The sequence below is a fragment of the Phaethon lepturus genome, unplaced genomic scaffold, assembly GCF_000687285.1.
Source record: "Phaethon lepturus isolate BGI_N335 unplaced genomic scaffold, ASM68728v1 scaffold48238, whole genome shotgun sequence".
In the NCBI taxonomy this organism is placed as follows: domain Eukaryota; kingdom Metazoa; phylum Chordata; class Aves; order Phaethontiformes; family Phaethontidae; genus Phaethon; species Phaethon lepturus.
In genome coordinates, this window is record NW_010560726.1 from 61,465 (window position 1) to 88,717 (window position 27,253).

Consider the following 27,253-nt stretch of genomic DNA (forward strand, 5'->3'; position numbering starts at 1 on the left):
GGAAGGAATCAAATAGATTTTATTGATCTTTCTCATCATTAAAGAATAGAGTGAGACTACATGGCTGCAGCTCAGCCCCAACGCAGACTGCTTTGGAAAGCTGCGTTAGGTCCTGAACATGAATTGGGAAGAAATGTAAATTATGTAGTTCATGAAAACTGGAGGCTAAAGCAGATTAGAAATACAAATTGTAAACGTTATGTGCTTAGTTAAGCAAACAAATCTTGAAACATTATAAATTGGATTTACAGTATATCCACTATTCCACAGTACACATTTGGACTGTGGCAGCTGCAGGGCAGTACATATTTCAATGAATATGAAAGTATGGGCCTCACCGTTCCTGCAAGTTGAGAATGTAAGCACTAATTGATTGGCTGTAAATCCACTTTTAACACAGTTTCACAGTATTCTGTTTGGGCAGCCTTACTTTCCACATCCTTTCCACGCAACAGATGGGTGGCAAGGGAGGGGAGCTTGAATACAACAGAGCAGCTGGCGGCAAGAATTGCACGCAAAGGTAGGAGGCTGCAACACCACAGGAAGGTGTTTGCACAGGAGGAGGGCGAGACAGGTCTACAACAGGCAGTGGAAGATAAGCAGAGAGAAAGGAAACAGGCTGCAATTGAAGAGGACACGTACCTTCTAAGGTGGAACTTGAGGTAACGCAGGATCCCTCTACTGGGCAGAAAAGTGCAGCTCATGCATGACATCAGCTGCCAGTGGTGCAGGTTCCCAGTACTGTTGGGATGCGGCATGTGATTAGTTTGTTTGATGAGCTGACAGTACACTTCATCACGAAGGGGCTTTAAATCATGGCAGGTCTGCAGAATGCCTTGGATAATGGGTATGGGGTCAGACACTGTCTCGATTTCCTGAAGGGAGTTGAAGATCTTCACTGCTTCATCCTGTAAGCTGCTGTAACCCTTCTCTTGTTGCACTGGGGAATGATCACAAACAGAAGTGACAAGAAGTAAGCATCTCCCTCATCTTCTACTGGCCCTGTACTTCACTAGCAACTGTACTAGTCTGTCGCAGAAGAACAGCAACCTGAGCATTAGCTCATCTCCTGAACTTAAATTTATACTCAAAATTCATTAACGCTTCCCCTTTAAATGTACAAATGCAGTTTTAGTTAGTACTTGCCAACATCTAGCTTGTCACTACTGCAAATCCATTTTTAGATACGCAGAAAAGCAGAGTAATGTTTTTATGGGAAACTAGCATTGAAATCTAGTTCAGGCATCAGTGTCTACAGATGAGGTGCCGAGAGACACCTTTTGGCTCCTCATCTGCAGACACAGGCAGAGGGGTGGCAGAAAGTCATCTCTGTATAAACTGCCTCCTCACCTGGGAGCAGCTATAAAGCAGAGGGTCACTAATGCAGTTAAGGCTTTAGGTGCCTGAATGCAGACAGCAAAGCCTGGCTTACATACTTCCAAAATTCTGTGTTGTGCCCTTATTAGCTTTAACCCTTGAGCCAACACAGGATTTTGCCCAATTGCTGTACCACAGACGCAGCTTTTATCTATTGTTTAGGTTTAAAATGCCTACAGGAACACTGGTTACATTCTTTAAGCACCTAAATGTCTGCTTTGAATTGCTCTGAAGTCTTTGATACTACCACACTGCTGCAGGCTTGCATTCTCCTTTGCACATCTCAGGGGCTGTCGGTCCTTCTGAGTCTCCTATACAGCCATTGCTTCCCCAGTGGCCATGCATTAATTGTACAATACAAATACACAGCCCTGTAGCAATAAGTTCCACAGTGTAAGTACTTGCTCTGTAATTTTTCTGTATTTCAGAATTTTTCTGTGCTTTTAATCTGCCAGTTAATTTGATCCTTGTATTTTGAGAGACAGTGAGCAGCCACTCCCCTTTCACTTTCTCCATGACAGTCCTCTAGCCCTAAAAACCTCTTTCTGAGGCTGAAGAGTCCTTCTCTATTTAGTCTCATAATTGTAGACAAGTTTTTCTATGCCTTTGATTATCTTTGGGTAGGTTTTTACTTCTCCTGTATCTTTGTTAAAATGTGGAAGGCCAAACTGCATCCCATATTCAAGATACAGGTGCATGATACATCAATACAGTCGCACAAAGACCTTCTTTTTCCCTTTCTAAGCTTTCAAAACCTTGCATTAGGTGTTTTGTTTCTGTGTTCAGCACAAGAGTTGACATTTTCATATAGCTATGTAAATGTGTTCACTTCCCCAAGCAGAACCAGATCACTCAGCCCCATCGTTGCCTATGTGGCAGACTGTTCTTCCCATATACATTGCTTTGCATATCAAGATTGAAAGTAATTTCTGAAAAGATTTTGTGGCCCAGTCGCTTCACATTAGAGATTCTTCTACAGATCTTCAGCAGCAGCTTTCAGTTCTAGTATGCCAAACAGTCTGGCATCATCAGCAAGTCACTTTGGTTTTCTGGTGGCCTATCAAACAGTCTAGCTCTTTCATGTTACTGAAGCATTTGAAGAAAGGATTCATTTAGTCTGATTTTACAGTGGCTTCTGTATGAACACTATCCCACTGCCAGTTGCATGAGGTCATTATGTTGTAAGAGTTGCACTGGAGCCATTTGTAACCCAACTGCAGCACAAGCATGACAGGCTGCACATCCCCCAGATGGATGATAAACTATCTGCCCCCATTTACTTTAAGATTCAGTGTGTTCCTAAGATACAAGGCAGTGGACACAGAATACATTTCGGGTAGAAGAAAGGGACTGCTCCCTCTCTCTGAAACCTGTGGGCTATGCTGCCCCAAATGAACTCTACCTGCATAGAGAGAGCTTACAGACCACTTTTATGGTGCTCACGCTCCACACTGATGCTCAAAATGTGAGCAGATTCAGTCACATCGGTAAAATACTTACAGTTGACACTAACATCTCCATACGGTAGTGGGAGCAATGGGGAATGCAAAGGGTGCTGGGTATATCGCAAGATTGGGTTCCTCCTATATGTCTGTTCCACTACTTCAAAGTTCGTGCTGTTTTCCTGAAAAAATTAAAAGAATTATCCTCAAATGGGGATAGTCTTTCACAGGATGTCCTTGAACATTTAAGTTCAAGCTGAACCACCTTTATTAAGTTTCTGGAGGTCCATAGAGGGACTAGACAACCAAAACATAACTCACATATTAAAATTACTCTGTACATTATTTCTGAAAATTCAACATAAGAATAGCCATGCTGGGTCATACCAAAGGTCACCAAGCACAGGATCTTAACTTCAAATGTGGATTGCGACTGATTCGTAATGCAGACATGTAACAGGCACGTATGGCACGATTCCTCCCTGGTATATCCTTCAAACTTTCAACAGCAGATGGTTAATGGACTTTCTGACCACAGATCCGCCACGTTTAGTATGTAATAATGAGCCTGTCCTCCCTGAATTTGTCTGGTTGTACTACAACTACAACACCAGAACAGACAACCAAAATGCACATGGTGTTCAAAATCTGGGCCTGTCACTATCACACACGCTGGCATCACATTCTTCCATATTTTGTCCTATATTCCTTCCCTAGCAATACTTAACGTTCCATTTGGCCTTGAACCCTGAGCTGAAGTTTTCCAAGATTCTCTAAATCACTCCCAGCTCTTTCTTCCTGAATAGTTACTATCTATTCACATCTAGGTTAGAGTTCATCACAAAGTATATGTTTACATATAAATTTCTTCCGAAATATGCATTGGTCTGTCTTCTAATAAGATTCTGAATTTAATTTGCCAGAGTTTCTGGAAAGAAGCCTTTTCAAACATTACTCCTGATACAGTGGCAGAAGTCCTGCTTTTTTGAAGGATATTTTCTTTCTACCCTTTACTCTGCTATTTACACACAAGCCCAAGGTGCGAAGAGGACTTTAGTGTACAGCAAAGTCACATGGCTGGTAGGAATGGAAATTTTTATATTTGTGTTCAGAGGATGCTTAGGGAGATGAAAGGATGCAGAAGGGATTTGCAAATGCTCAACGGTGTAATCCTGCATGCAATTCATAATTACACAGCAGCTGTAGCCTAAACTTACACAGATCAGTTAACATGCTAATCCAAAATAAAATTCACATTAAGATTTGATTATTTAGTTGCACAATTATTTAGATTTCTAAGAAATAATTTATTTTTCTTTTCTCCCCTAAGACAGCAACTCCATTTCTTGCCAGATTCTCAGCAATGACTGGGTAAGGCCAGTAGTGATCTAGCTGCTCCAGCTCACTTGGGAATTAGCACGATGCCACCTACCCTGATGTCACGAATGAGTTGCTGTGTAGGTGTTTCTATGGGAACTTTGCTGTCAATGACACCTTGAATGGCAGAGGCCCAGCGCATAGCTTCATTCAGCAGCTTTGTGTACAGTCTGTACGAGTGCTTTCGCCCATGGACAATGATGTTCCAATAGCCTGTGGAGACACAAAGAAGCTGGAAGGTGAAACTTGCTTCCATTTTATCTTCTCTTTTTGTCTCTAGCATGTGGCTGGGGAAAACCCTTGCTGCTCTGATAATAACATCTGGTGTGTCTGGTTAAAATTGACATCCCCCATTCCCAAAACTATTTATCAGCAGGTAGGTCCCAGTCAAGGTTTTGGCACAAAGACAGCTTTCCAAGATACAAGTATCTCACAGTGTAACACGAATACTTCCCTGCCAACCAGGCAGCTCACTTTCACAGACAGGGTTTGGGCTACACCGTGCTATTAATCACTCAGAAAATGACCACTCTACACACAGCACCCAGTCAGATTGCCAAATCAATTCTCGTAACTTTTAAAAATAACATAGAATCATTAAGGTTGGAAAGGACCTCTAAGATCATCAAGTCCAACCATCAACCCAACACCACCATGCCCACTAAACCATGTCCCAAAGTGCCATGTCTACACGTTTTTTGAATGCCTCCAGTGACGGCGACTCCACCACTTGCTTGGGTAGCCTGTTCCAATGCCTGACCACTCTTTCAGTGAAGAAATATTTCCTAATATCCAATCTAAACCTCCTCTGGCACAACTTGAGGCCATTATGTTTGACATAAAACTGAGAGAACAGGTCAGGGAGATGACAATTCACTCTGCTGAAGGCAGCCCTAGACATCTGTTGAGACCAAAAACATGGACAATTTCTTGTGAGTGAGCAGAATAAATCTCCTCTCATCTCACTTTACTACACGCTTGCAGTTTCCAGTTTGCTTCCAGCCCTTTTTAAAAACATCCCAGGTGACTCCAGTATTCAAACGTCCAGTATTTCAAAACTTGTTCTAAGCTTCACCTTCTTTATCAATGGGATTCACCCTTTGCCTTATAATCCCAGGTCCATCCCAATGGAGGATCATGCTAGATCCTGCCTTCCCAGAACTGTGTCACACTGCACAAAAAGCAAGCATAGGCCCTTGTCATCTGTTGGTTCTAAAAAGTCACGTGATGCTACAAAAAAGACTTAGTGTATGCCATTGCTGTTATTTAAGAGAGTAACACTGACCCCAAAGTCAAATGTAGGTCATGCTACAAAGTGACAGCTATTTATGGAGATGTACTGGTAATTACAGTGTTAATCAGTATTTACATTTCAACTTTAAGAACTCATACCCCTTTCCCAAATTTGGGAAACACTTAGATAAATAGTGACACTACTCAGTGAAAAAAACATAAGCACTGTGTATCTCTTGTCAGGTGTGAGGGAATCGGCGCCACTTGCACACTATTCCCTGGCCCTTTGCAAGTCTCCTACAGTTTCTGTGGGGAAAGATGTTTGCAGCCAGACACAGAGCCTCAGATAACATCAAGACTACCTCTGAACATGACACACCATTACATTCCTGCACCATCCCCTCTGCAGGCAACTCCACACATGGAAAGTCTACTCATTACCACTTTTTTCCTCTTACCTGTGTCTTTGAAGACCCTCTCATCAGGCTGCACTACAGAGCAGAGGCTATTGAGCACAAGCGTGCCAAGCTTGGCAGCTGTGCGCTCAGATGACTTATAGTAATCGAGGGCAGTGTTTGTCAGAACAAACCAGCGTTTCTTCATCTTCAGAGAGGACATCTTGTTGCTGCTCTGAACCTCTTTATGAAGCCAGCCTAGCATAGGAACACAAACATGTCAATGCTTTCACCACCACAGCAATCCAGTCTCTTGCCTGGTGGCTCTCTAACTCTGGGACCAGAACTCCACTCTCTGCAACAGGCTCATGCTGGGACCTGCCAGCTCTGCTTTACTGGCTATAGCAGTACCCTGCACAGTCACTGTTAAGAAATTAGCCCAAAGTTTTCCACAGAGCTGTTCTATCCTTCAGTCCTATGTATTTTTTATCAGTTATCTGTGGTTTAGTTTGCCACTGCCATGAGGGCACCCTCTATTCAAGATGCTTTCCTCACAAGTCACAAACATCTGAATAAATAATTTACAATTCATTCTTCCAAAGACATGCCAAATGCCTATCCAAACCTCAGTGGAAAAGGTTTGGTGATACATGTCTTCTAATAGAAAGGTCTTTAAGCATTACAATGCATTTCTTCCTCCCACGGTCAGGAAAAATAAATTTCTCTCTGATTTTAGATTCCCCACAAAAGAAGAAAAAAAAGGCAAAGAAAATTCAGTATTATAAAAAATGGCAGTCTGCATTGCTGAAGTTGTCAAAAAGACAATTTTCTATTCAGAGCTGTAAAAAGCCATGTCCACCCACAAGGCAAAAAGTTCAAAGAATATGGGCTCATCACTGAGCCCAGAGGCTCCATAAAAAGAAAAGATAAAGAGACAGACCTTCCCAAATATATGCCTTTGTGGCTATACCACTGTCACACAGATATCTTGCTGTGAAATGCAGAACATACATTGAATTTACAAAGGAGCATTCCTTTTTTTCTTTAACTAATGGACAATATGAGATAAAAGGAACTGTTGCCTTCCAAGTATATTGAATTTAAGGTACTCAAGCTGTTGTCTGATAATCTGCTTTATATCATTCAATCTCGTTGAAATGTTTAAGACCAGGATGGAAGGCTTATGTCACTTTTTTGGTGACACTTTTATATAAGACACCTTTTTCTTTCTGTCCTCCTGCCTTGCTGTGACCACTCTCAGACCTTTATTCCCTCATAGATACCTTCTGGAAGATGTGAGGCAATTTGCACATGCACTTGCTTTCCACAGATTGGATCAGGTGTGTTTTCTTGTATTTAAGACCATGTGATGAGCTGAAAGTACTAAAGAAATTTTAAAATATTTGAGACAAATGGGGGAATATTTTGTAATATGTATGTGATCACTACTCACGCATCAGCTGCTCCATCTCCAACTAAGCTCTAACTTGCAGACGTAATTTAAATCTTCTGCTCAGCCTCAGAAAATTATTCTCGCCTCACTATGTCTACCATAATCAGGTTAGTTTGTTTTAGCTGAGGACAGCAGCAATCCCACAAAGATATCTCTCCCTCCCTCTCTACACGACAGGTGTCAGAAGGAACAGAGCTTTCTGAAAACAAAAGCTGCAGTGTCATGTTATAGTCAGTCTAAGCCAGCTGCTCCTAAACAGCAGCCATGCTCTCTCCTATTCCCTGATGGCATTTGCTGGAACATGTTGAAATAGGCTATGGAACTAACATCAGAAAACTAAACATATAAAGAAGTAGGTATTTTTTGCCACCTTTAGCTTTCTGAATCTTCCTGACAGAGAATCAGATAAGAGGCAGTGCCAGGACAACACAGGATGAAGCAAGCAGTGGGCAGGAAGGTGGAAAAGGACAGAGAATGATTATCTTTGAGGAGCAGCTAAACCCTAGATTGGATTAGCTACAATCAAACGTCCCCCTCAGACTATAAATGGAAGATGAATTTCACGTGTTGTAATTGCATGCATGTTCTTTTACCTCTTACAAGGAATTCCTGGCCATCAACCTTAGATTCGCCTTTTGGTTTCTGCAGCAGGGAGATCCAGTGATGCATCTCCTCAGGGGTGTCACTGTTGCAGTGTATCACTCTATTTGCTGTGATGATCACAAAAGAATTTGGTCTGCCAGAAAACAGAAGCATTAAAATTGGTCATAGCCATACAAATATCTCAACTCATCGCACACCAAAAGCCACGTCCTCTACCTTCCCATAAACAATGCATAAAGATTTTCTGAATGCAAACTACAGAGAAGTGTAGAAAGACTTAAGAGTATCTCCTACAAACTGATGAATGCAGAGACCAGATAAATTTTAGCTTTCAAAAGCTATTTCCAAAGACAAGAAAACATTAATTAGCTAATGACCAGCTGTAAAATGTCCTGGGTTCATAAGCAAAGGACTTTGTTCTGCCCTCTGACTGGAATGAGCTAGTGCTAGTACCACTGGGCTGAGCTAGTACAGCCATTCTCCTCGTACTTATTAAAACTAGTGACGCAGTAGCAAGCGTAGGTCCCAGCAGGGTCAGCTAAAATGGGTTTGAGATTGGTTTTAAAAAGGATGAGCTGATCCTGACAAAACAGAGGGAAAACTGTTATGTTGCTCCTAGATGACTTTGTCCTTCTCTTGCAACAAATGTGTCCTATGAAAAGAATATTCACAATTCTGCACAGAACTGATGCTTTACAAGAAAACGGAAAAAAAAAATATGACCAGTTCCAAGAGGATAGACTCAGAAAGCTTTAAAGGCAAACATGGATTTCTAGGAGAAAAAAGACACTGAAAAGTAGAATTACAATTATGAAAAGGTAAAAAGGTGCAAATCAAGCAACTGTCTGGCCATTGCATAAACCTATGGAAGATAAAAATAAGCAGCATAAAAACTTTGGCTGAAAAATAAGCATTCTCCTTGGAATTTGTTTAACGTTCATTCAAACATTGATACTCCAGAAGAATGCATCTCAGCAGATGCATGAACAAATTTTGACTCTTCAGCTTACTATTTGTGCCTAGTTTTTTACTATGAGGGGCCCAGGCTGAGAGCTGGCTAAAAGATCAACGAAATCTTAAGTTTGCTACTGAGATAAGCGTTTTGTAAACTAGTAACCCCGAAGTCCTGGCAACCTGTGTGAGAAAAAAAACAGACCACAAAGGTAAATAACTTAATAGCTAACAGTTTACTTCAACACTGTAGTAAGAATCTTTGCCCTAGCTGAACCTGTTAACACTGTCGGAAATAATTAAATGTTAACGTAAAGTGATAAGAAATGACCACAATCTCTTCTCTGAAACTAACCAATCTGAGAACTAAAGGTCTGTGCTCCGTTGCATTGCAAGGATTTCAAGAAGAGTACAGATTTCTAAATTAATCCATTATTCTTCCACAATGCTGTTTCTTTCCCATAAATTTACAAGATTAACCCCAAATTACTCTGTTGAAAAACTGCAAGTGCTGCTTTTGCTGGACATTTTTGTTCAGTGATAATAATAGGTAAGAGTACAATTTCTTGACATTGAGATTATGTCATTTCCACTTTTAAGAGGGAAAGGAAAAACTCTCACATGAAGAAAATACATGTGTGAACTTCATGCCTGTTAAGTGACATAGCTTGAAACAAGTTAAAGACTTTAGTTATATTTATTTGCTTGGAGATAAATTCTTATGAGTTTAAACAATTGCAGACCCCAGACAAAAACTGGACCTATCCACAAAAACATGTTAGAGAGTTTCTGAACTAAGAGATGGTCAGGTTGCTGTACATACCTATCAGGATTGTCTGAGGCACAGACAGAGTCAATAAGGCCAACATCCAGGGTTCCCTGTACAGTGAGAAAGGAACAGATAGCAGGAATTGCTTGCATCTTAAATTACATTCTCGTTCATGAATAGGATTGGAACTGAAAACATTCTTCTGAATTCCAGTAGCTTGAGTAGAAGTGAACATATGAGAAAGGCACGAGTGAGTCATCTTTGCTCCCTAAACAGCATGACAAGACGTGCAAGGGCACCACAGGACTGGAGGAAAAAGAGCTACAAATTTCCAGAGAGCATTATGAAGGTCTGAAATAGCCTTTGCTAGTATCTCAGTACTAGCAAAACATATAATACACTGTTCTTCCCAACTGCATATCTTCTGTCTGGAATAACTGTGACCCAGACTAGTCCCAATAATCCCATCCAAAGACATTTTTATCTGCATGAGGCAGCCCCCATCTTCCCCTCAAACCAAAGGGAGCTATTGGTGCTCTCACCACCCACCACAAGCGCCATGTTCCCCACTGCTTACCCTCTTTTCTATCAGCTTTGCTGTTCCTTTATAATAATTGTCCAACTTTCTTATACTGCTCATAAACTACAGCACTGCAAGTGCTGTAAGAACATGTGCAAAACAGTTAAACACAGAGGGCTCTAAGCATGCACAGTAACTCACCACAGCATTCTTTGGATTGGCCTGTTCATCTTGCATTTCCCTCAGCTGCTGCACTGTAGCGCTGTGTACTCGGCTCAGGACATTAAACCAACCGCTGGCAATCAAAACAGACGGAAAGTTAAGATTTGGGTAGTGAAGCTAGCTCTAGAATATGATCATGGAACCTGGAAAGCTGCCTGTGGGAAAATTTCTTCATTCACAATTTCCTGAGGACTATGCTACAAAATATCTCTTGGGCTGATCATACCAGACTCTAATGTCTTCCTTCCTCCTTATTTATCCATGAAAATTCTGTGCACGTTCTCCAACCCACTGACAGCTGCTCCTGCAAAATCCACTTTTCTACTGGCTATTCAAGGAACTGTAAGCAAACAGTGGCCTTACCAGGGAGCACACATCAGCATACTGAGAAAACCATACAGTGGTTGTAAAGACAGGGTCAGTTGGGAATCTTCCTGGACTACAGTCCTAGTGACGCCTGGGAGCCTTCTTAAGTAGTCTCTCTCTGATCTGCTCATAAACTTGAAAGTCATATGGCTGTCAAACAATCATGGGGTTTTTTTATAAGTTAATTTGGAGTTAAGTTATTTGTCTGTGAAAGGGCTTCTCGTTACAGACATATCTGGAGGCTAACCTCTGTTGCAAAACAAGCAGATTCTTATCTGCAGCTTCCAGTGAGATCAGCAAACATCTAGACTTCATGGAGGATTCTCAAATTGGATACTCTACGACATCTGCTAATCTGCCCTTTGCTAGTGCAAGTGTTGGTGCTTTCTTCTCCCTCAGAACAGACACTTATATGGCATTGACAGAGGCCACATTTGGTTTACACTCACCCTAGCAATTCTGCAATGTTATCTTAGGGTGTGCCTATTCCCGTTGTGGAAGTTCTGGGTTAAGAAGTTACTGTTTCTTCAGCTACTGCCCCTTGCATTTGCCCGTTTCTTGTTCATGTTGCTGTTCTTTAGTCTATTTCTGACATTTCTTTGTGTCCAAACACTTTCCCCCTTCCTCTCTCTACACCCAAATGAAATAACAACAGACCCTAAGTAACTTCACAGAATCAGATTAAAGTAGATCAGAGAAACAGTTACACTGGCTGGGCTGAGAAAGCACAAACCTTGGTCAGAGTGGGAAAAGGGAGAAGATGCGAGCAGCTAGGGACAGTAATCTCTTAACTTGGCTTTGCATAGCCAGAACAGGTTGTCCAACCTGCCCTTAAACAACTGATTCCCACTGCCTGGCCAGGACAACACGGAAGGGCATGAGTCATTTGTTTGCTTTGCACTGCGAAGATTTTTATCAGATGACACTACAGACTCTGATAAGCTCCAGCCTTTTCTCTGTCTCCTGGACAAAACCCAGCTGCTCTCGCAATCATTTACAGACAACATGAATAGACTTTTTGTTTGATTCAAGATTCCATTTAATAAATAAATCAGCTATTAGATGTTCCAGTTTATATTAAGGTTTTGTGTGTCTCCTGAAGTAACCCTTGAATTCAGCATGCTTACAGACACATAAAAAGGTAGCACTCCTCTGACTGACTGGTAGACTGAACCACCATCTCAGTAGCTGCAACAGGGAGTCCCCAAAGTAGGTATGGTACCTCCCAGTAAGGACAAAATGACACACTGGAACGAAACCTCTCTTTTCTCCAGCAAAAGGGAAGTGATTGTGTTTTCCAGGTTCTCCCATGAGTAGTTGGGTCAGACTCGCACTGAATGAAGCCAGCCTAACAAAACTCCCTCTTATACCTTGCATCTTCTGGTGACTCTGCAACAATGTGATAAATTCTGTCTTCTGTCACAACGTCCAAGGCATTCTCCTTTTCATGAATGTCCACAATCTCCCTGGAACACAGCAAATCACAAGAGACAAAACTGAAAACCTTTTACAAGCATAAATTCCATCTGGCCAATTTTTTTCACATCATACCATTCAACATACAGAAAGGAAATCACTGGTTCAGATGGCTTGTAACTACGACAGAAATACAAAATTCCTCTAATACACATTAAGACTTTTAGGGTCACCTTAAAAAGATTTGTACAGTTAATCTACCACAAAAGCAAAGCTTAAAGTGTTAAATGGATTTTCTTCAAGACACCAGCAGACTAGATTGAAGAAGAACTAAAAGGGAGGATGATATAGAGGCCTGTTTACAAAGGCAGGTGTGCCACTCTTTTTGGCACTTTACAGGCCCACGTAATGGTAAATAGGTGACTAGTCCCCCTTCCTTACAGCAGGAGCTGAGGAACTGGCTATGGCAGCAAAAAGAGCATTCAGGGCTCAGGAAAAGGCATAGTACATGCTGCCAAATTCAAATCCCGCTGTGAGCTTCATACCACCTCCGTGAAATGCCTGGAGAAGCCAGGAAACAGATGGAGTCAGGGTAGGGGAGAATGCATGGGGTATGTACTTAATTAGCCCCTCATGGTCTGACTTCATCCATGGCTTGGAAAGAGCTTCTGCCGGATTATGAAATGCAAGACTGGAAAAAGAACTATCAAGTAATTCCAAACTCTCTCCAGAGTAAAACTAGAAGCTCTAGTTGTCTTTTCCTTCCCTTACTATGAGAGCTCCATAGGCCAAAGAACCCTCCATTATTGATTTAGACAGTGAACACTAGGGATCAAAAGGATTTATTTCTTCACTCACTTTGCCCTTCTGATATCAATTGTCCCCTTCAACTTTTCCTCGCTATCATTCTCAAAGTACATCAGTTTGGATTCTCGAAGCACAAACCAACGGCGTTTCCAGTTGCGGCGTGAAAGTGTTGACATGCCTCCACCTTTTTTATAGAGCCAGCCTGACTTCAGTGCCTCTTGCTTGGTGCGGAACCACATGAAGGCCTCGTTCTTCAGAACACACCAGCGCCGCCTCCATGGGTTCATGAGACCTCCTGCAAAGCAAGGGAGCAAGATTTCATCAGACATGCAACAAGGGCCATGTTTTCATTCTGATCCTGCTTCATGGACACTTAGTTGCCACTTCAGTTCCTGCATGAACAAAGGAGCTGAGGGAGAGAACAAGGTTATGCTTAAGTTTGGACAGAGAAAAAACAGAACAAACTAGTGAAACCAACAAAAAATACAGAAGTATATGCACTACTCAAATACTTTTGTATTGTCTTCAGTTTTGTAGCTCAGAATGAGTCATTTAAGCCCATACCAAGTGTGCACAATTAGGTCTTAGTGGCAAAGATATCCAGTCTAATTCCCTGACATCTACCTCCTACCTCTTTGTTTTAAAGAGGAAAAAAAAAAAAAAGAGTAAACAGAGAACTAAGGGCAGATGATGATGATGATGATTCAGGAGAAAAAGAAGAGGAAAACAGGTTTCCTGGATCCCATCCTTCCATGGTTTTGGCTAAAGCCGCTTACCCTTCATGTAGAGATAGCTGTGAAAATAGGGTGGTCCTGAGCCATTGAAGATAGTGACTCGTCCATTACAAAACTCTTCATCTGTATCAATGTAAACATCCACTTCTTCTTCACTGTCCAGAAACTAAAGGGAAAAGAAGAAATACAGGCTACTTGGGTTCTGCTGGTCGCAGGAGGACTGAAGCAAAGTAACAAGGCTAGGGAAGTCCCATGATCAGAAGGTGCAAAACTACACATACTCCCTTTACTAAAAAAGCAATACAGTAAAACTAAAGGCTTGACAGCTTACCCATTAATGCCTAAAGCAAGAGTCTCCAGAGCATGGAATTTTCATACCAGAAAGGAGGGTGACATTCGGCAGTGGACATGGCTAGAAAACTCCAGTTACCTGCAGTAAAAAACTTCCTGTTTCAAGGCAGAGGCCACAGTCCAAAATATGACTTAATGGGATTAAGAGGGAATTTTTCATTTTACAAGATTTTTCTGATTTTTTTTTTTTGTCAGGCATGCCAAGATGCTGGACAAGATGGAGCACTAATCTAAGCCCAGCAAGGAAATGTCTTTTGTTGGTTTGATTAGGAAAAAAAGCACATTCCAGGATAACTGAACCCTGAAAACAAAAATCTAAATTACTGAAATAATAGTACAGGATTTACTCATCCCTATTCTCCAACTAATGGCCCTCAGCCATAAGAAAGTACTTCACACATGAAATCCCAAATTACCCTATCATTTCCTTTACCTTAAATACAACCTCCTTGCATCGGCTTTGTTAATTTAATACTAATGAAGGCAGCTCCTTAGACCTTTTCCTTCCTCAGATGCATGTTGCTTCTGTTCATTTTTCCTTTCTGTCCTCTCTGTGTGACCCCTCTGTGCTCCTCTGTTGTCTCATTCCTGTTCCACTCATTCATTCTCCCTCTCTTGCCATTAAGTTTCAAAAAGCAGGTACTCTTGGATCAGCAGCTACTGATGGGATCTTGACCCAGCTGCAGCTCTCTCTTCCTGTGGCTCATGCCATGACATGGTATCAACCAGATTTTTCATGAGTCTTACTCACTGAGGAGCCCAATAAAATCCTCCACTTCTATTTACACTTTTAAGAGGAATGGTAGAAACTGGCCCAGGCTGTGACAGAATAATTCATGACTTGAAGATTACCTGACAGTGATCTGTGACTACCTGCCCACAGAGAAGGTACCTTTACTCAAGCAGATAGCATCATAAAAAATTCTGATGGCTGGCAGCTGACATTAGGGAAATGCAAACAGGAAAAACCATGCAACTTTTTAAGAAGGGTCACAATCTGCCATTGGAAAAGAATAGCAAAGGAAGCAAACTCAATTCCTTAAAAAAAGAAAAAAAAAATCAATCATTTTCTAAAAGATATTTTGTAGTTCAAGTCTCTATTCTCAGGGACATCATTTATCTGAACTATTTTTATGGCTGTCATTGGCTTCACACCTGAACTCCTCACAAACTTATGTGGGCTTATCTGACATCCTGTTCTGTACGGGGATTTATCGTTGCATTATTAAGCAACTAGCCTGAGGGCACTCAGGAAGTCCAGAGCCTAGTGTGGGATCTAAGCTGAGATGCTTCAAGTGTGAGGCTAATAGCCCAGCTTTACTACCCTGTCATTGTCCCTGCGGTAGGAATGGTTCAGTGGTCTTGACTGTGTGCACCGGGACCCAGCCTGGATCGGCACAGTAATATCTTCGAGCCTTAGAACAGCTTAACTTGTACACAGCAGCTGAAAATAAACCCTTGACTCTGAACAATAACAGGACTAGAACAAGAGGAGTTTTAGTGATAGAAACAAATCAAACCCCAGCCTTTCACATTTCCCCTTGTGATTGTCCACTAGAAGCTCAGGCTACTTTTGTGAAATCTCTCTGAGGTAGAACATAAACCTACAAGATACAAGCTGCCTGCTTTCAGTCTTCCTAAAAGGTGTTACATTAATATAAGGTGATGGAAACAATCTAAAATAGCCTAGGTATGTATGTGCTAGCTCGCCTATCAGTAACACTGGATAATCACAAGCCCTCTGGCCTGCAGCCTATCTACGACTCTTCCCTTTTTTTCCAAGCTGATTATTGATCTAAGAGAAAGTTATATATTAGTAACAATACCCAGAGCAAGCAGGCATACAGTAAGAAGGCAAGGATGTTATAAATATCAACAAAGTCACACTAATGTCCAGAAAGGTGAAGGGAGGGATTCTTACCGAGTCCAGGCTGCCACGGTTGGAGTCCAGGCTGGTACCATGGGAGTGTCTCAGACCTTCCTCACCGTTCAGAGGCTCAGCTGAGGCGCTACCGGCATCTCCACAACCATCAAACTCCTCATGGTCATAGTCAGACTCCACATCCGGGGGGGAAGTGTAAATTGTCTCTCCCATCTCTCTGCTGTTACTCCTCTGCGTATCTGAGGCAGTGCTGTAAATGCTTTCTGCTGGGTCAGATAGGGCTCTCTGCTCCTTGGGGCTAGGGGTTCTCTCTGGAGCAGAGACAACCTCTCGCACTTCCCTTTGGAGACATGAAAGGCTTGTGTCCACACCCTCCTCGGAGTAGTTATCGCTGTTTCTTGTGCTGTGCCGATTCAAGACCATCAAACTGGAAGTTGGCCGTCCTTCGTCATCGGCATGAAAACCCTCATCCACTTCTTCTTCAGCTAGCGGTGCCACCAGACTGCAGTCAATGTTGAGTGTCCCCTCACTGGAAAGTGAGCGCTCCAAGTTCTGCACACTTTCATCCAAATTGCCAAAATCCAGCAGCTCCAAGAACTCCTGTGCAACCCTAGATGCCTCCTTTTCCAGCCTCTGGATCTCTTCTTCTCGCTGTCGATTGATTTCATTCCTGGTGTTTTCACAGATGATAGACATGTGATCCTCTTTCTGTTGCTGCAACTTCTCAATCTCCTTCTCCAGTCTTAAGATCTCCTCCATCTGACGTCTCTCTTCTTCTTGCAGGGGAATATCTACCTCCACAGTCTTTACTGCTTCCACCTTAAAGAATTTATAATAGTGTTAAAGCAGTTTCTTCAACCCGTATGTGTTCCTTGCCTGGATCTTTCAATCTTTCTACCTCCTGTGCTTGCCTTGTACTTCCCATCTGCAAAAAGATGACTCTAAGCACCCTCTCCTTTTCTGACCAGCTTCTGCAATCATCCATGGTGTAAAAACTAAAGGTAGAACTACGGGATCTTCAGGTACCTCCTTTTTTCCTTCCTCCTTTCTGATTCATACAGAGTAGCTCACTGGGATCAGTGAATTTTTAGAAAAGCCTCTCTGTCTGCTGCTCGTGTTACAGCCCTTTGTACACTACTACTTGGATAAAAGCATTATGAAAGTCCATCTTCTCTTTTTGAATTTTCTCACACACATACAGGAGAAAGCAACTATACACAAATACATATATGCATAGCCTGCTTAAGAGCTGAAGATTTCCCAGAAATTCATTAAAACATTTGGGGATTTCGATGCTTCCTAAGTTGGGGGTCTGACCATCAGAATCTAGGTCTGGAAGGGGTATTTGCAATGAAGCAGGACTGTATCCACTCCAACCTCACCCCACCAAAACTCCACCTGGAATTTCTTGGCATTCTTTAGCATCACTGGATGGATGATGGCTGGCTGGCTGCTGAAGACTCTGTCTTCCTCTATTCTCCACACTTAAGCAACAGGAATTTTCTAGCAAGTACACAATAATTAGAAGATAGAAGATACTGGTAACTTTCACTGATGTTTAGCTCTAAGATAAAGCCACCCTCCCCTCCATGGAGGATGTTGAAAACATACACACACAAGAAAAAGCAAAAATAAATTCCAAGAGGATTTAATGTACTTCCTGATAGGAGTATGATAATGCAGCCAATGAATTGGCCCACTTAAGCCACATCCTTGTTTTCTTTACAGTTACCCTGTTGCTTGCTCTCTACTCTGTTGCTTGCTCTCTACTTGACTCTTACTTGCGGACAAATACATTTTTATACTCTAATCCATCATCTCTTCTGAACAGAGCTGGCCTGAAACTGGGGAACAAGTGGTTTGCAAAAAGAAGTAACAAGATACACAGCTGTTTTCACACACCTCAGGGTAGGTGGTCTGCTCTTTGATATATCAAGTACCAACAAACAATTAGATCAGTTACAAGGGGTTTATTTTAGCCATGGTAGCAGCCATTTGCACTCTCATTTTTGCTGTTACAGGCAACAATCCAGCAAAACAGACTGTGTCGCAGAGTAGCACATCACAAGGTCATGCAATAAGCTCAAGCAGTAGAGATAAAAAAGGATGCTGCATGTTCAATACAGACATTTTCAAATAAGAACGAAGCAAGCTGGTACATGAGCCTTGAAAAAAAAAACCCACCTTGTTAACTCTATGTACCTCTGTCAAAGCCAAACACCTGCAGGTTTTGAGTGAACAAAGCCCATTTTTTCAAATAGTGTTGCCACAATAACAATATTAGCTCCAGGCGAAGCGTAAGCCATGAAGGACCCTTCACAGATACTGAGAGAAATGAAAAGAACGGCTGTTAAACTTACCTGAGCCACCTGGAGTAGCACATTCAGTTGCTCCTTTTCTCTGTTAAAAACAAGACATGAGTGTCACAGACAGACCCAGTCCTCCTACATGGGGCTTTTAGAATTACATGGATATATTTTCCCCTCCATGGATAACATTAAAATAATGTATCTGTTGTAAGTCTAATACAAAAGCTTCTGTAATTTAGTAAAAATCCAATTCTCTGTAGTTGGCATGGCCTTTGTGGATACAACAGTTTTTCCCCAAGCACTTAACTTTCAGATCAATCAGGAAATTGGATTAGTTGGAACACACTAGGAAGGACATTGGAAACAGTGACAGAAAGGCAGATCAGTTAGACTGGTGATAAATGTAAACAGAATCTTCTGAAGTACTTTACGTCTGTGGATATTAAATCAGGTTGTACATGCATAATTGACAGATATCAGGAAACTGTGGGGTTTTTTTAAACAGAAGAAAATTATTGCAATACCAGCAATGAATTTGTTTTGCTTTGCTTTTACTATATTAAAGCTCCCAAGAAGTTATTAAATTTTTGTACTCTGTTAAATGACTAAGCTGAGGACTTTCTATTCTGAAGACCTGGGTACTCCAGCTTGCGTAACTTCTCAGTGGCATGCAAAACCTAGTTTACTAGTAAAGGCTGTAAGAGTCAGAGTTTGTTAGTAAACATGAGTAGAGGAAAAAAGCTATCCCAACGTGCTGCATCTCCACTCAGATCAAAATGGTTGTACTTCAAGGGAAAGCTGTCGCTATGGCCTGTTTCTCCAATAGTGAGCACGCTACAAGCAACTGAACTAGGAAACAGACAAATGCCAGGGTCATACATAGGGAGCAGGGATAGGATGTGGCTGGATGGAAGAGTCTGCCTCTAGCAATCACTGTGCAGCTAAATTCAGACTGGCAGTGGTAACTTTCAAATCTATGATTCAACCTCAAGCAGAACAGGAGAGCAAAAATATTTATTTCCCAGGCCTGCAGCTTTTCCCAGCCAAATTCTAAATTGCAGTTGCAAGTCACAAAAGTCCTTAAAGCTCTCACTCTTGTGCGCGCGCTCTCTCTCAAAAAATCCAGGAAATGTTTGTAAATGAAAGCTGACATAAGTGAGATCCAGATGGTTCCAACTCTACTGAAAGATCTCTAACAGTAGTTATGAGCTAAATAACTGCCTTAAATGATATGAGAGTTCAAGAAGCAGAGCCATTTTAAAACAAATCAAGAATACCACCTACAATCTACACACTAATCCCTGCAACTGTTCCTCGCATTTTTCAGACCTCTGATATTTCTTGCTGCTTTCCATCCATCTCCAAGTGATCCACATTCTTCCTGAAATGTGATACCCAAAACTAGGGACAGTACTCCAACTGAAGCCTTACCAGTGCCAAGTGGAACAGGAGAAACACCCCACATCTTACAGAAACAATCTTGTTTATAGACAGCATTTACTTTCTCCTCTCACACAGCATGACACTGGTGACTAATACTCAACTTAGCCTCCAGGCCTTCTTCCTGCTGTTGAAGCAGGCATTCCTCCTTTTCTCTCTGCGCATTTGATTATCCCTAACTGTAGATCTGCATATGTCTGTATTGAATATTATCATATGTTTTTCAGACCATTTTTTTAATTTGCAAAAATTATTTGAATTGTAATTCTGCCTAGCTATATACTTACAGCCCCTCACCAGATGGTTTTGTCTGGCAAATTTAATCAGGATACTCATATTTCCTCATCCAACTTATTACGAAGATGTTGCACTAGTACCATATCCAGCACAGACCACGGAAGAATCCCATTCAAGAGTTCTCTCCTACTTAACAAAAACCTACTATTGTTTACTGATTAAAATGCAATAATACAGTGCAGTAAAACGAAAAATCCTAGTCTTGTTTCATCTACTTTTTTCCAAACCACGTTCCTTATAGTGTCTTAGAGTATTGTCATAACATGTCAAAGCCCTTACCTACCCTCTGCCTACCCAAAGTCAAGTTACCTACCCTCTATGGCTTTTCCCTACTCACAAGGCATGTCATAAGCTATCACAGAAGGAACAGATAACTTTAATGCTGTTTGTTTTTCAGAAATTCACGTTGGCTCTTAACTCCTTTATCAAGCATTTACAACTGTTTGATTATTCGTTTCAGTATCTTCCTGAAATTGAGGTTAGGCTGACTGGTCCACAGTTCCCTCATTCTTCCTTTTCCCATTTTAAAAGGGGATCATTATATGTTTGGAATTTTCCAATTTTATGGAAAGTCCACGGCTATCCACAAAGGAGAAGAAAAAGAATAGCTACTGATTCAAACTGCTTCAGCCGGTTCTCAAAGTACCCAAACATTAATTTCACCAAGTCCGGCTGACTTCTTTGTATCTGATTTATCTGAGCATTCTCTAACCTTTTATTTCCCTGATAGGTTCTGAATTCTTGCACATCTGTGCTAATTGTATTTGGTATCCAACAGCTAAGGCTTTTGGGGAAGAGAAATAAAAACAGCATCAAATACCTCAGCTTTCTCAACATTATAATTTTTTCTTCATGTTGAACAGTAGACCAAATTACTTTATGTCTCCCTTTTACTAACAGCGTATGCACAATAACTGCATGCCAACTTTTAGTTCATCATAGCTCATTTTGCATCTTGGTCCTTCTCATTTTGTCTCTGCATGTTTGTTGGGTTTTTTCATTTGTTCTCAGTAGATTAGCTGATTTGTAATTGCTCTGGACTTCCACCTCATTTTTGAGGTCAAATGGAAGTTCCGGATTTAGCCAAGCTCATCTGCTAGTGCCTTTTTGGCTTCTCACTCTGAATAAAGCCATCTGACATCAAGTAGAAAATGAAAGCAAAATGAGCAGTTCACCTGATTCCTAGAAACACTGACGCTTCTTTACAATGATGCTGGGATCAACATGTCTTTATGGGCTGGGAACTTGAGAGCAGAGGCAGAAACACTCTAGAACAAATAAGCTAAATAGGTCCTTTTATCTAAAACTAGGTAGGGACAAGCTCTACTTAGTACAATGAGGACTTTAGACCTAAGAGAGCATCCATAGCATATGATACCTTCAAACTAGTTACTGACATTCTGAACTGGCACAGCTTCATGTTGCTGATGAGGCTATTGAAAACTGACATATCGATAAAATGGAGCTTTCAGTGACGTTCAACATATTACTTGACCCAACTGTTCATCATTGGTGTCACTGACTCCAGTTCTTGTCCCAACAGATACATCACTCTGCTGTCTCCAGTGAAACCACAGCCAATCTCTTTCCCCTGTGATATGCTTCTAGCCTTAGAATTTTCTGATGCTTGTCACACATCTTAATCTCCAAAGATGCAACTTCAGGACAAGTATGTAAAAAAAGCCTATAAGAAATGTAACCAACTATTAACGAAAACCTTAAAACGTCGCAGGATTATTTGTTCAGACTTAATAGAATAATCTCACCCAGTTTGGATAGGATGTAGGCAACCATGGAGTGAACAGTAAATGATGCATGAGGGGCAGGATTCTCAATAGGTGTATTGTCACTGCTCATAGATTGTCTCTTTTTGTCACATTAGCTTTTTCTTTCTCCTCCTGATCTCTCAATACATCCATATCCCTGATGAGAGATACACAGCAGCAGGAACAGGGAGAGGATGTGTATTCTCGTGAGTGTAAGAACTGCAGCAGCAGCACAGGTGCACTGCCCATCTTGCTCTCTGACCCAGCATACTGGACACACCAAGACCCATGAACTCTGGTACCTTCTCACACTGCTAATCCCTCCAGATTTTGGAAGGCCACATAAAACTTCCTTTACCACTGCAAAGGCAATAAGAAAATTATGCATCTCTGCCCAATCAGAGAAACTGCCTCCTTTCATGTACATTCCAAAACAGAAAAACACTAAACTGAGCTAAAAAGACACCAGAATTAGCTTTCCTAAAGGAAACAGGACACTCCTTTTCCACTCTGCTTTTCTGTTTTGAGTTGCCCATAGTCCACCCCAACTCTGCCCCATGGCTTTGGGACACTGTCTCATGCAATTGCTGTTCCAGTGTCACCATCGTGCCAGTGACCCAGACCCGCTTTTACACCTCAGCAGCTTTAGTGCCAGAGAACTATGAGTGCATGATACCATCTTGTACCTTTCTTTCACCTCTTCCTCTTCCTGTTTCCTCCTACGCTCCTCCTCTTCTTGCCATTGTCTTTCCTCTTCCTCTCTTCTGATCTGTTCTTCCTCTTCTTGCCTCCTCCTCTCCTCCACTTCCTGCTTCCGCCTGAGCTCCTGCTGCAGCAGGTGCTGGTAGAGGCTGCGAGCCAGGCGTCCACGCCAGTGCTTCTGCAGGGTGACTGCAGAGGCCTTCAGTCGCAGCAGGTTCTTCTTCCAGAAGTATGCTCGGTAGTTCTTTTGGATTATAACAACACTGGCTAGCACCTTTTGATACTTCTTCCTAAAAACAGAACCAGACACTTAATGTGCCATGAAGCAATACGTGCTTTGCATTTCCCATGCCATGGTGTACTGCCCAATCTCACCACATCCACAGAAAAATGAATTTGGGAAAGTGTTGCCCAGAAATGACACAATTTCTGTTCCTCTCCTGCCACTAACCGTAAATCACATTCTCCTCACTGTTCTCACTCCTGTATCTACCACTGATGTGTTCCCGTGGGCACCTACTTTTGTGAACACCCTCAGAGGATGAAGGACAGATATTTGGCACATGGAAAGAGAAGGTCCACTGGCCCAAAGTCTCCTTGCGTTGCACATTGCACACATCCACTGTGCAATTAGCACAATCAGTCAGTGTGGATTTATTATAATAGAAAAATAGAAATGGCCTTACTATATGAGAACAAAGTCCCATATTGCCCCATCTTTTAAGTGGCCAAAAGCAAATTACTCCAGGAAAAGCAAAAACAGAGCAAAAATAGATCTGGTCACATTAATCTTGTATTGTTTGGGGGAAAAGATAGCGATACTACAATATTGATTGCTGAATGTAACATTGTAACAGGCTCCCATAAACATATACTTACATTGCACAACGTTTCGCTTAAACAATAATGGTATCAACATCAACATTGCTGTACTTTAAAACCAAAAAAAATGGTAGGGCTCCAAAAGAAAAGAATGATCATTCAGTATTTTTGTAGTCTAGCGAAGTTCTAGAAAAGTCAGTTCTTGCCTCTGCATTACCGAATATTTTTTATCGAGGACCTGAAAAAAAAGTCACTGCTACAAGTTTGTACATGATACACAAACTGGGCAAATAACAAAAGGGTTATTATTACACAGTAATCTAGATCAATTTGTAAGCTAGATTCAAGCAAACATTAAACAGCCAAACATAAGGTCTTCTACTGCAGAATCAAACGCCAAGCACGCCTGATGTGGGACTATGTTAGGAGGCAGCAAGTCAAAAAAGGCCACAGGGATCATCAGGTGAAGGCAAACTCCCAACACTCCCAGAAAAAAATACTACTGGGATTCTTACAGTTTCAAGCAGAAATACTGTGTAGAAGGGGACTGCACAGCTACTTTTATCCTGTGTTCAGTGTTAACATCTCCATTTCTAGAACAATGTTAGACCCCCAGGTGATTTCTGAGGAAGCAGGATTGGAACCAGAAATCTTGGCTTATAGAAAGAGAGCGCTTGCTCCATGAACTTAAGGAAGAGAAGGCTGAGGAAAGGCCTGAACCCAAAGTACCCCCATGTTTTGGTGGTATTTCTGTTTATCCAATGGGGGACATAACAAGATTTAATTGACCTGAAGCTGAAGTCTATTCAGGCTGGAAATAAGCGGATTTTTTTTTTAAGTAATTTAATATATTTAGACACCTTAATATCTTGCTGTAGGGAACTGATCATTGGTACTATTCAAATCAAAATCTTCTTTACTCCAAACCAGAATTTGCAGAGGGAAATTCTATGGGGCTGTTACGCACAATCTTGGGCCAGCAGGTTACAGTAATCCTGTGAGGTCTCGCAGTCCTAGAAAGCACTCTGAAAATAGCACAGTATTCTCATGTACCCTTTCCACAGGCCTTCTGCAACCCCCTGAGAAAAAGGCACACCTTAAAATCTCCTTCCTGGCATCAAACCCCCTTCAAATGGCAACAGGGACCCATGCTGACAGCTTGCCACCTCCCTGCACATCAGATACGTCAGCCTAGTCAAGAAAATCAGGAGAGGGATGCTAACAGCAGTAGCGTGCAGAGGTCACGCTCTTTTCCAGAAGTATTAAGTCAAAGGGAGGAAGCACAGAGGAAAGAAGAGGAAAGGGAAGAGGTGATAAGAAGTGGGAGGTTTTAGATGAATTGCTCCTGGGCTGCAGTCCCCTCACCCTGCTCCCTATGCCCTGCACATGGGGTGTGAACAGCTGCACACGCACCCTCTGCCAAGGCAGATATAAGTGCATCAAAAAGGGCACTCTGACTTTTACAAAATACATCTGCCCGAAACTCTATCAAGTGCAACATGTGCCAAGCCCTGCCCAGCTACAGGCCGTCTCTGCCTGCTAATCTGCCAGGCTGAAGTGCCCCCTCATTCCTCATGACCGCAGCCAAGCTTGCAGATGCCCTTCAGCTGGAACTGCTGCACACAGGCCATGAATTTCATTCCCCTCGTTCCAGCCTTCCACTCACCCTCTTGCACTGGCCACAGAAATTCAACCTGCAGCCCATGCCAAGGAGTTGGGAGACATCCTGACCATGTATCACAAGAGAAGGTGGGATGGCTGCAAGGCTCCAATGCTGAATTTGGAATTTAGTTAATTATTCTGTTGATGAGTTGTAGTTAGTAGTTTTGCCTCCAAGGACTAGAGAACACAGGGCTATGGAATAATTTCCTACTGTCTTTTCCCCTGAGCAGTAAGGTCTTGCAGCATCCACGAACACAGCCAAATTTTTACATGGATCCTGAAAGCCTGGGTACACTTATGCATATTTTAGCTGGTGAAGCTGTCACCTGCAGCTCAGCGTTCCACAGATCAGCTACAAAAAATGGGGTCATTTGAATGGGCTTGATTTTCTTGTCTCACATTTTAGTGATCAGAGACACTAGGCTGCAGGGAATCATAGAATCATAGTACAGTTTGGGCTGGAAGGGGCCTTTAAAGGTCACCTAGTCCAAATGAGAGCAAAGAAAATGTTCTCACCCTTAGGACTGCTTCTCCAGGCTCACAGAACAAGTTCACTAAAGGGGAGAAGCCAGTAAAACCCCTCCTGTGGCATATGGACTTCTTCGCCAGTCCCCTTTGCATGAGACCAAATGAATTTAAATACTTACTTGTCCTTGCAAAATGAACAGAAATGGTATCAAGCTAAAGGCAGCACACACTGGTACTCTTGACCTCTGCCCAGACCATTCACCATTTGCCCAGATGAACTCCCTCTTGCTGGACCTTCTCCAATACAGGTGCAGCGCGACTGGAAACTCTTCACAAAAACTTTTTCCTGTCTCCCTCCCTAGCTCTTTCCTCACTCCCTGCTCTCCTCCCCTGCAAAGTCCAGTTACCTCCAGCTGCTTGTGAGGATTTCCACTCTTGGCAGCAGAAGCGCAGCTTGTTCTAAAGATGAGACTCAGAACAGCAACATGTGGAACAAGGAATTCAGATCTGTGGAGACTGGAGGACTGCAAGATTTCTAGCCAAGAGGAACTGCAACACTGTCTCCATCATAGCCCTTCAGGGCAGCAGCTACCCTCCCAGGAACTCAGAAAAGCAGTAATCCAGTTTGCCTGCCATGATGTTTCCCAGAAAAATCAATTTTCCTGTGCTAATCCCTACCCCTCTCTCCAAATGCTAGACATAAAGTAAAATAGAGCAGAGGCCCTGACACAAAGAACTTGCAGTCTCATGTACAAACAATAGGGCCAGCTTATTTGTCTTCCTAGAGAGAAATAAATAAATGAATAAAAGCTCCTGAGACCAAATGCATATTTTGCTGATATTGCACATTGGCAAGGCAGAGTACAACCCTTGCACACATTTCCCAATGCAAAATAAACTACCTGGTGTAGCTAGGGCTCTGAGAAGAGTGCCTGCTGGAACAGCTCTGCTGGCCAGGGATTTCACCTCCTCACACCCCTGACTGACAGGTGTCTGGAGCAGAGACCAGCCAGGAAAGAGCATCTTACTGGGATTAAGCGTGCATGCCACAGCCATTAAGGAGTCAGCTGTTGCACTGACTTCGAGGGGTAGAGGAGGGGCGGTTTGTCTGCAGTTGGTTCTCCCAACCCTCTCTGGTCAGGTGCAAAAGGGAGCGGCAAGAGGAGATTAAAGGTGCAAAGCTGGCCAAAAACCAATTCTGAAGAGTTAATTAAAAGAGAGGGAGATCACGAGGCAAACAGGCAGGGCAAGGAAAGAGGGTGAGCAAAGGCAGAACTGCAAGTAAGGAAGAAGCAATTTGCAGGGGGAGCAAAAACCAGAGTTGACAGGCATAAGGAAAAGGAGGGGACCCAAAGCATAAGTGAGGCCCAGCCAGGAGAGCCCTGAAGGCAAGGAAAAGGTGTCATCAGAGGCAAGCAATGGGTACAGAGGTCCCTGCAGAAGCCTGCTGAGCAGGGTTGAGGGCGGGTGCAAGCGTGCACAGAATTGAAGGTGCAGAAAGGTTTAGCAGAACTGATGCCGGCAGGGAGGGCAGATACTGCAGCTCTCCCTTAGAATACAGGGAGGGGAAGAAGGGAGGGATGCGAGGGGACTGGAGAGCGAAGCAGGGGGTCGGGGCAACCCAGGCACGCAAGCACAGGAATGGTGGGACAGCCCCCAGCACTGACCTTGCCATGTAGCCCAAGACGTGGGCCCGGATGACTATAGCTGCTTTCCTCAACTCCTCTTCCCGATCCTTCTCCAGCTTCTGCTCAAGAGCTTCCTTCAGGAAAACCTGACGCCACGGGGAGGAGTTTCAATAAACACAAAGAGAGGAAAGAAGTCAGTCCCCGGGAGAGCCGGGAGATTTCGTCCCCGGGTGACCGGCAGTACAGAGCGCGCTCCCCGCC

General features: G+C 42.5%; 1 protein-coding gene across 1 annotated transcript in view; it reads right to left on the reverse strand.

Annotated features, from left to right (window-relative positions):
* Positions 1-27,138, reverse strand: part of LOC104625965 (unconventional myosin-X-like) — a gene marked incomplete at its 5' end in the record, with an annotated part of 33,861 nt that extends 6,723 nt beyond the window's left edge. The window contains 15 exons of the mRNA XM_010293750.1: positions 643-940; positions 2,878-3,001; positions 4,252-4,409; positions 5,888-6,082; positions 7,871-8,013; positions 9,655-9,710; positions 10,322-10,415; positions 12,079-12,174; positions 12,983-13,226; positions 13,708-13,831; positions 15,938-16,689; positions 19,741-19,774; positions 20,350-20,364; positions 22,387-22,702; positions 27,032-27,138. Coding sequence (XP_010292052.1) covers positions 643-940; positions 2,878-3,001; positions 4,252-4,409; positions 5,888-6,082; positions 7,871-8,013; positions 9,655-9,710; positions 10,322-10,415; positions 12,079-12,174; positions 12,983-13,226; positions 13,708-13,831; positions 15,938-16,689; positions 19,741-19,774; positions 20,350-20,364; positions 22,387-22,702; positions 27,032-27,138 — 2,756 coding nt within the window. The remainder of the gene's footprint in view (positions 1-642; positions 941-2,877; positions 3,002-4,251; positions 4,410-5,887; positions 6,083-7,870; positions 8,014-9,654; positions 9,711-10,321; positions 10,416-12,078; positions 12,175-12,982; positions 13,227-13,707; positions 13,832-15,937; positions 16,690-19,740; positions 19,775-20,349; positions 20,365-22,386; positions 22,703-27,031) is intronic.
* Between the last annotated feature and the right edge of the window lie 115 nt (positions 27,139-27,253).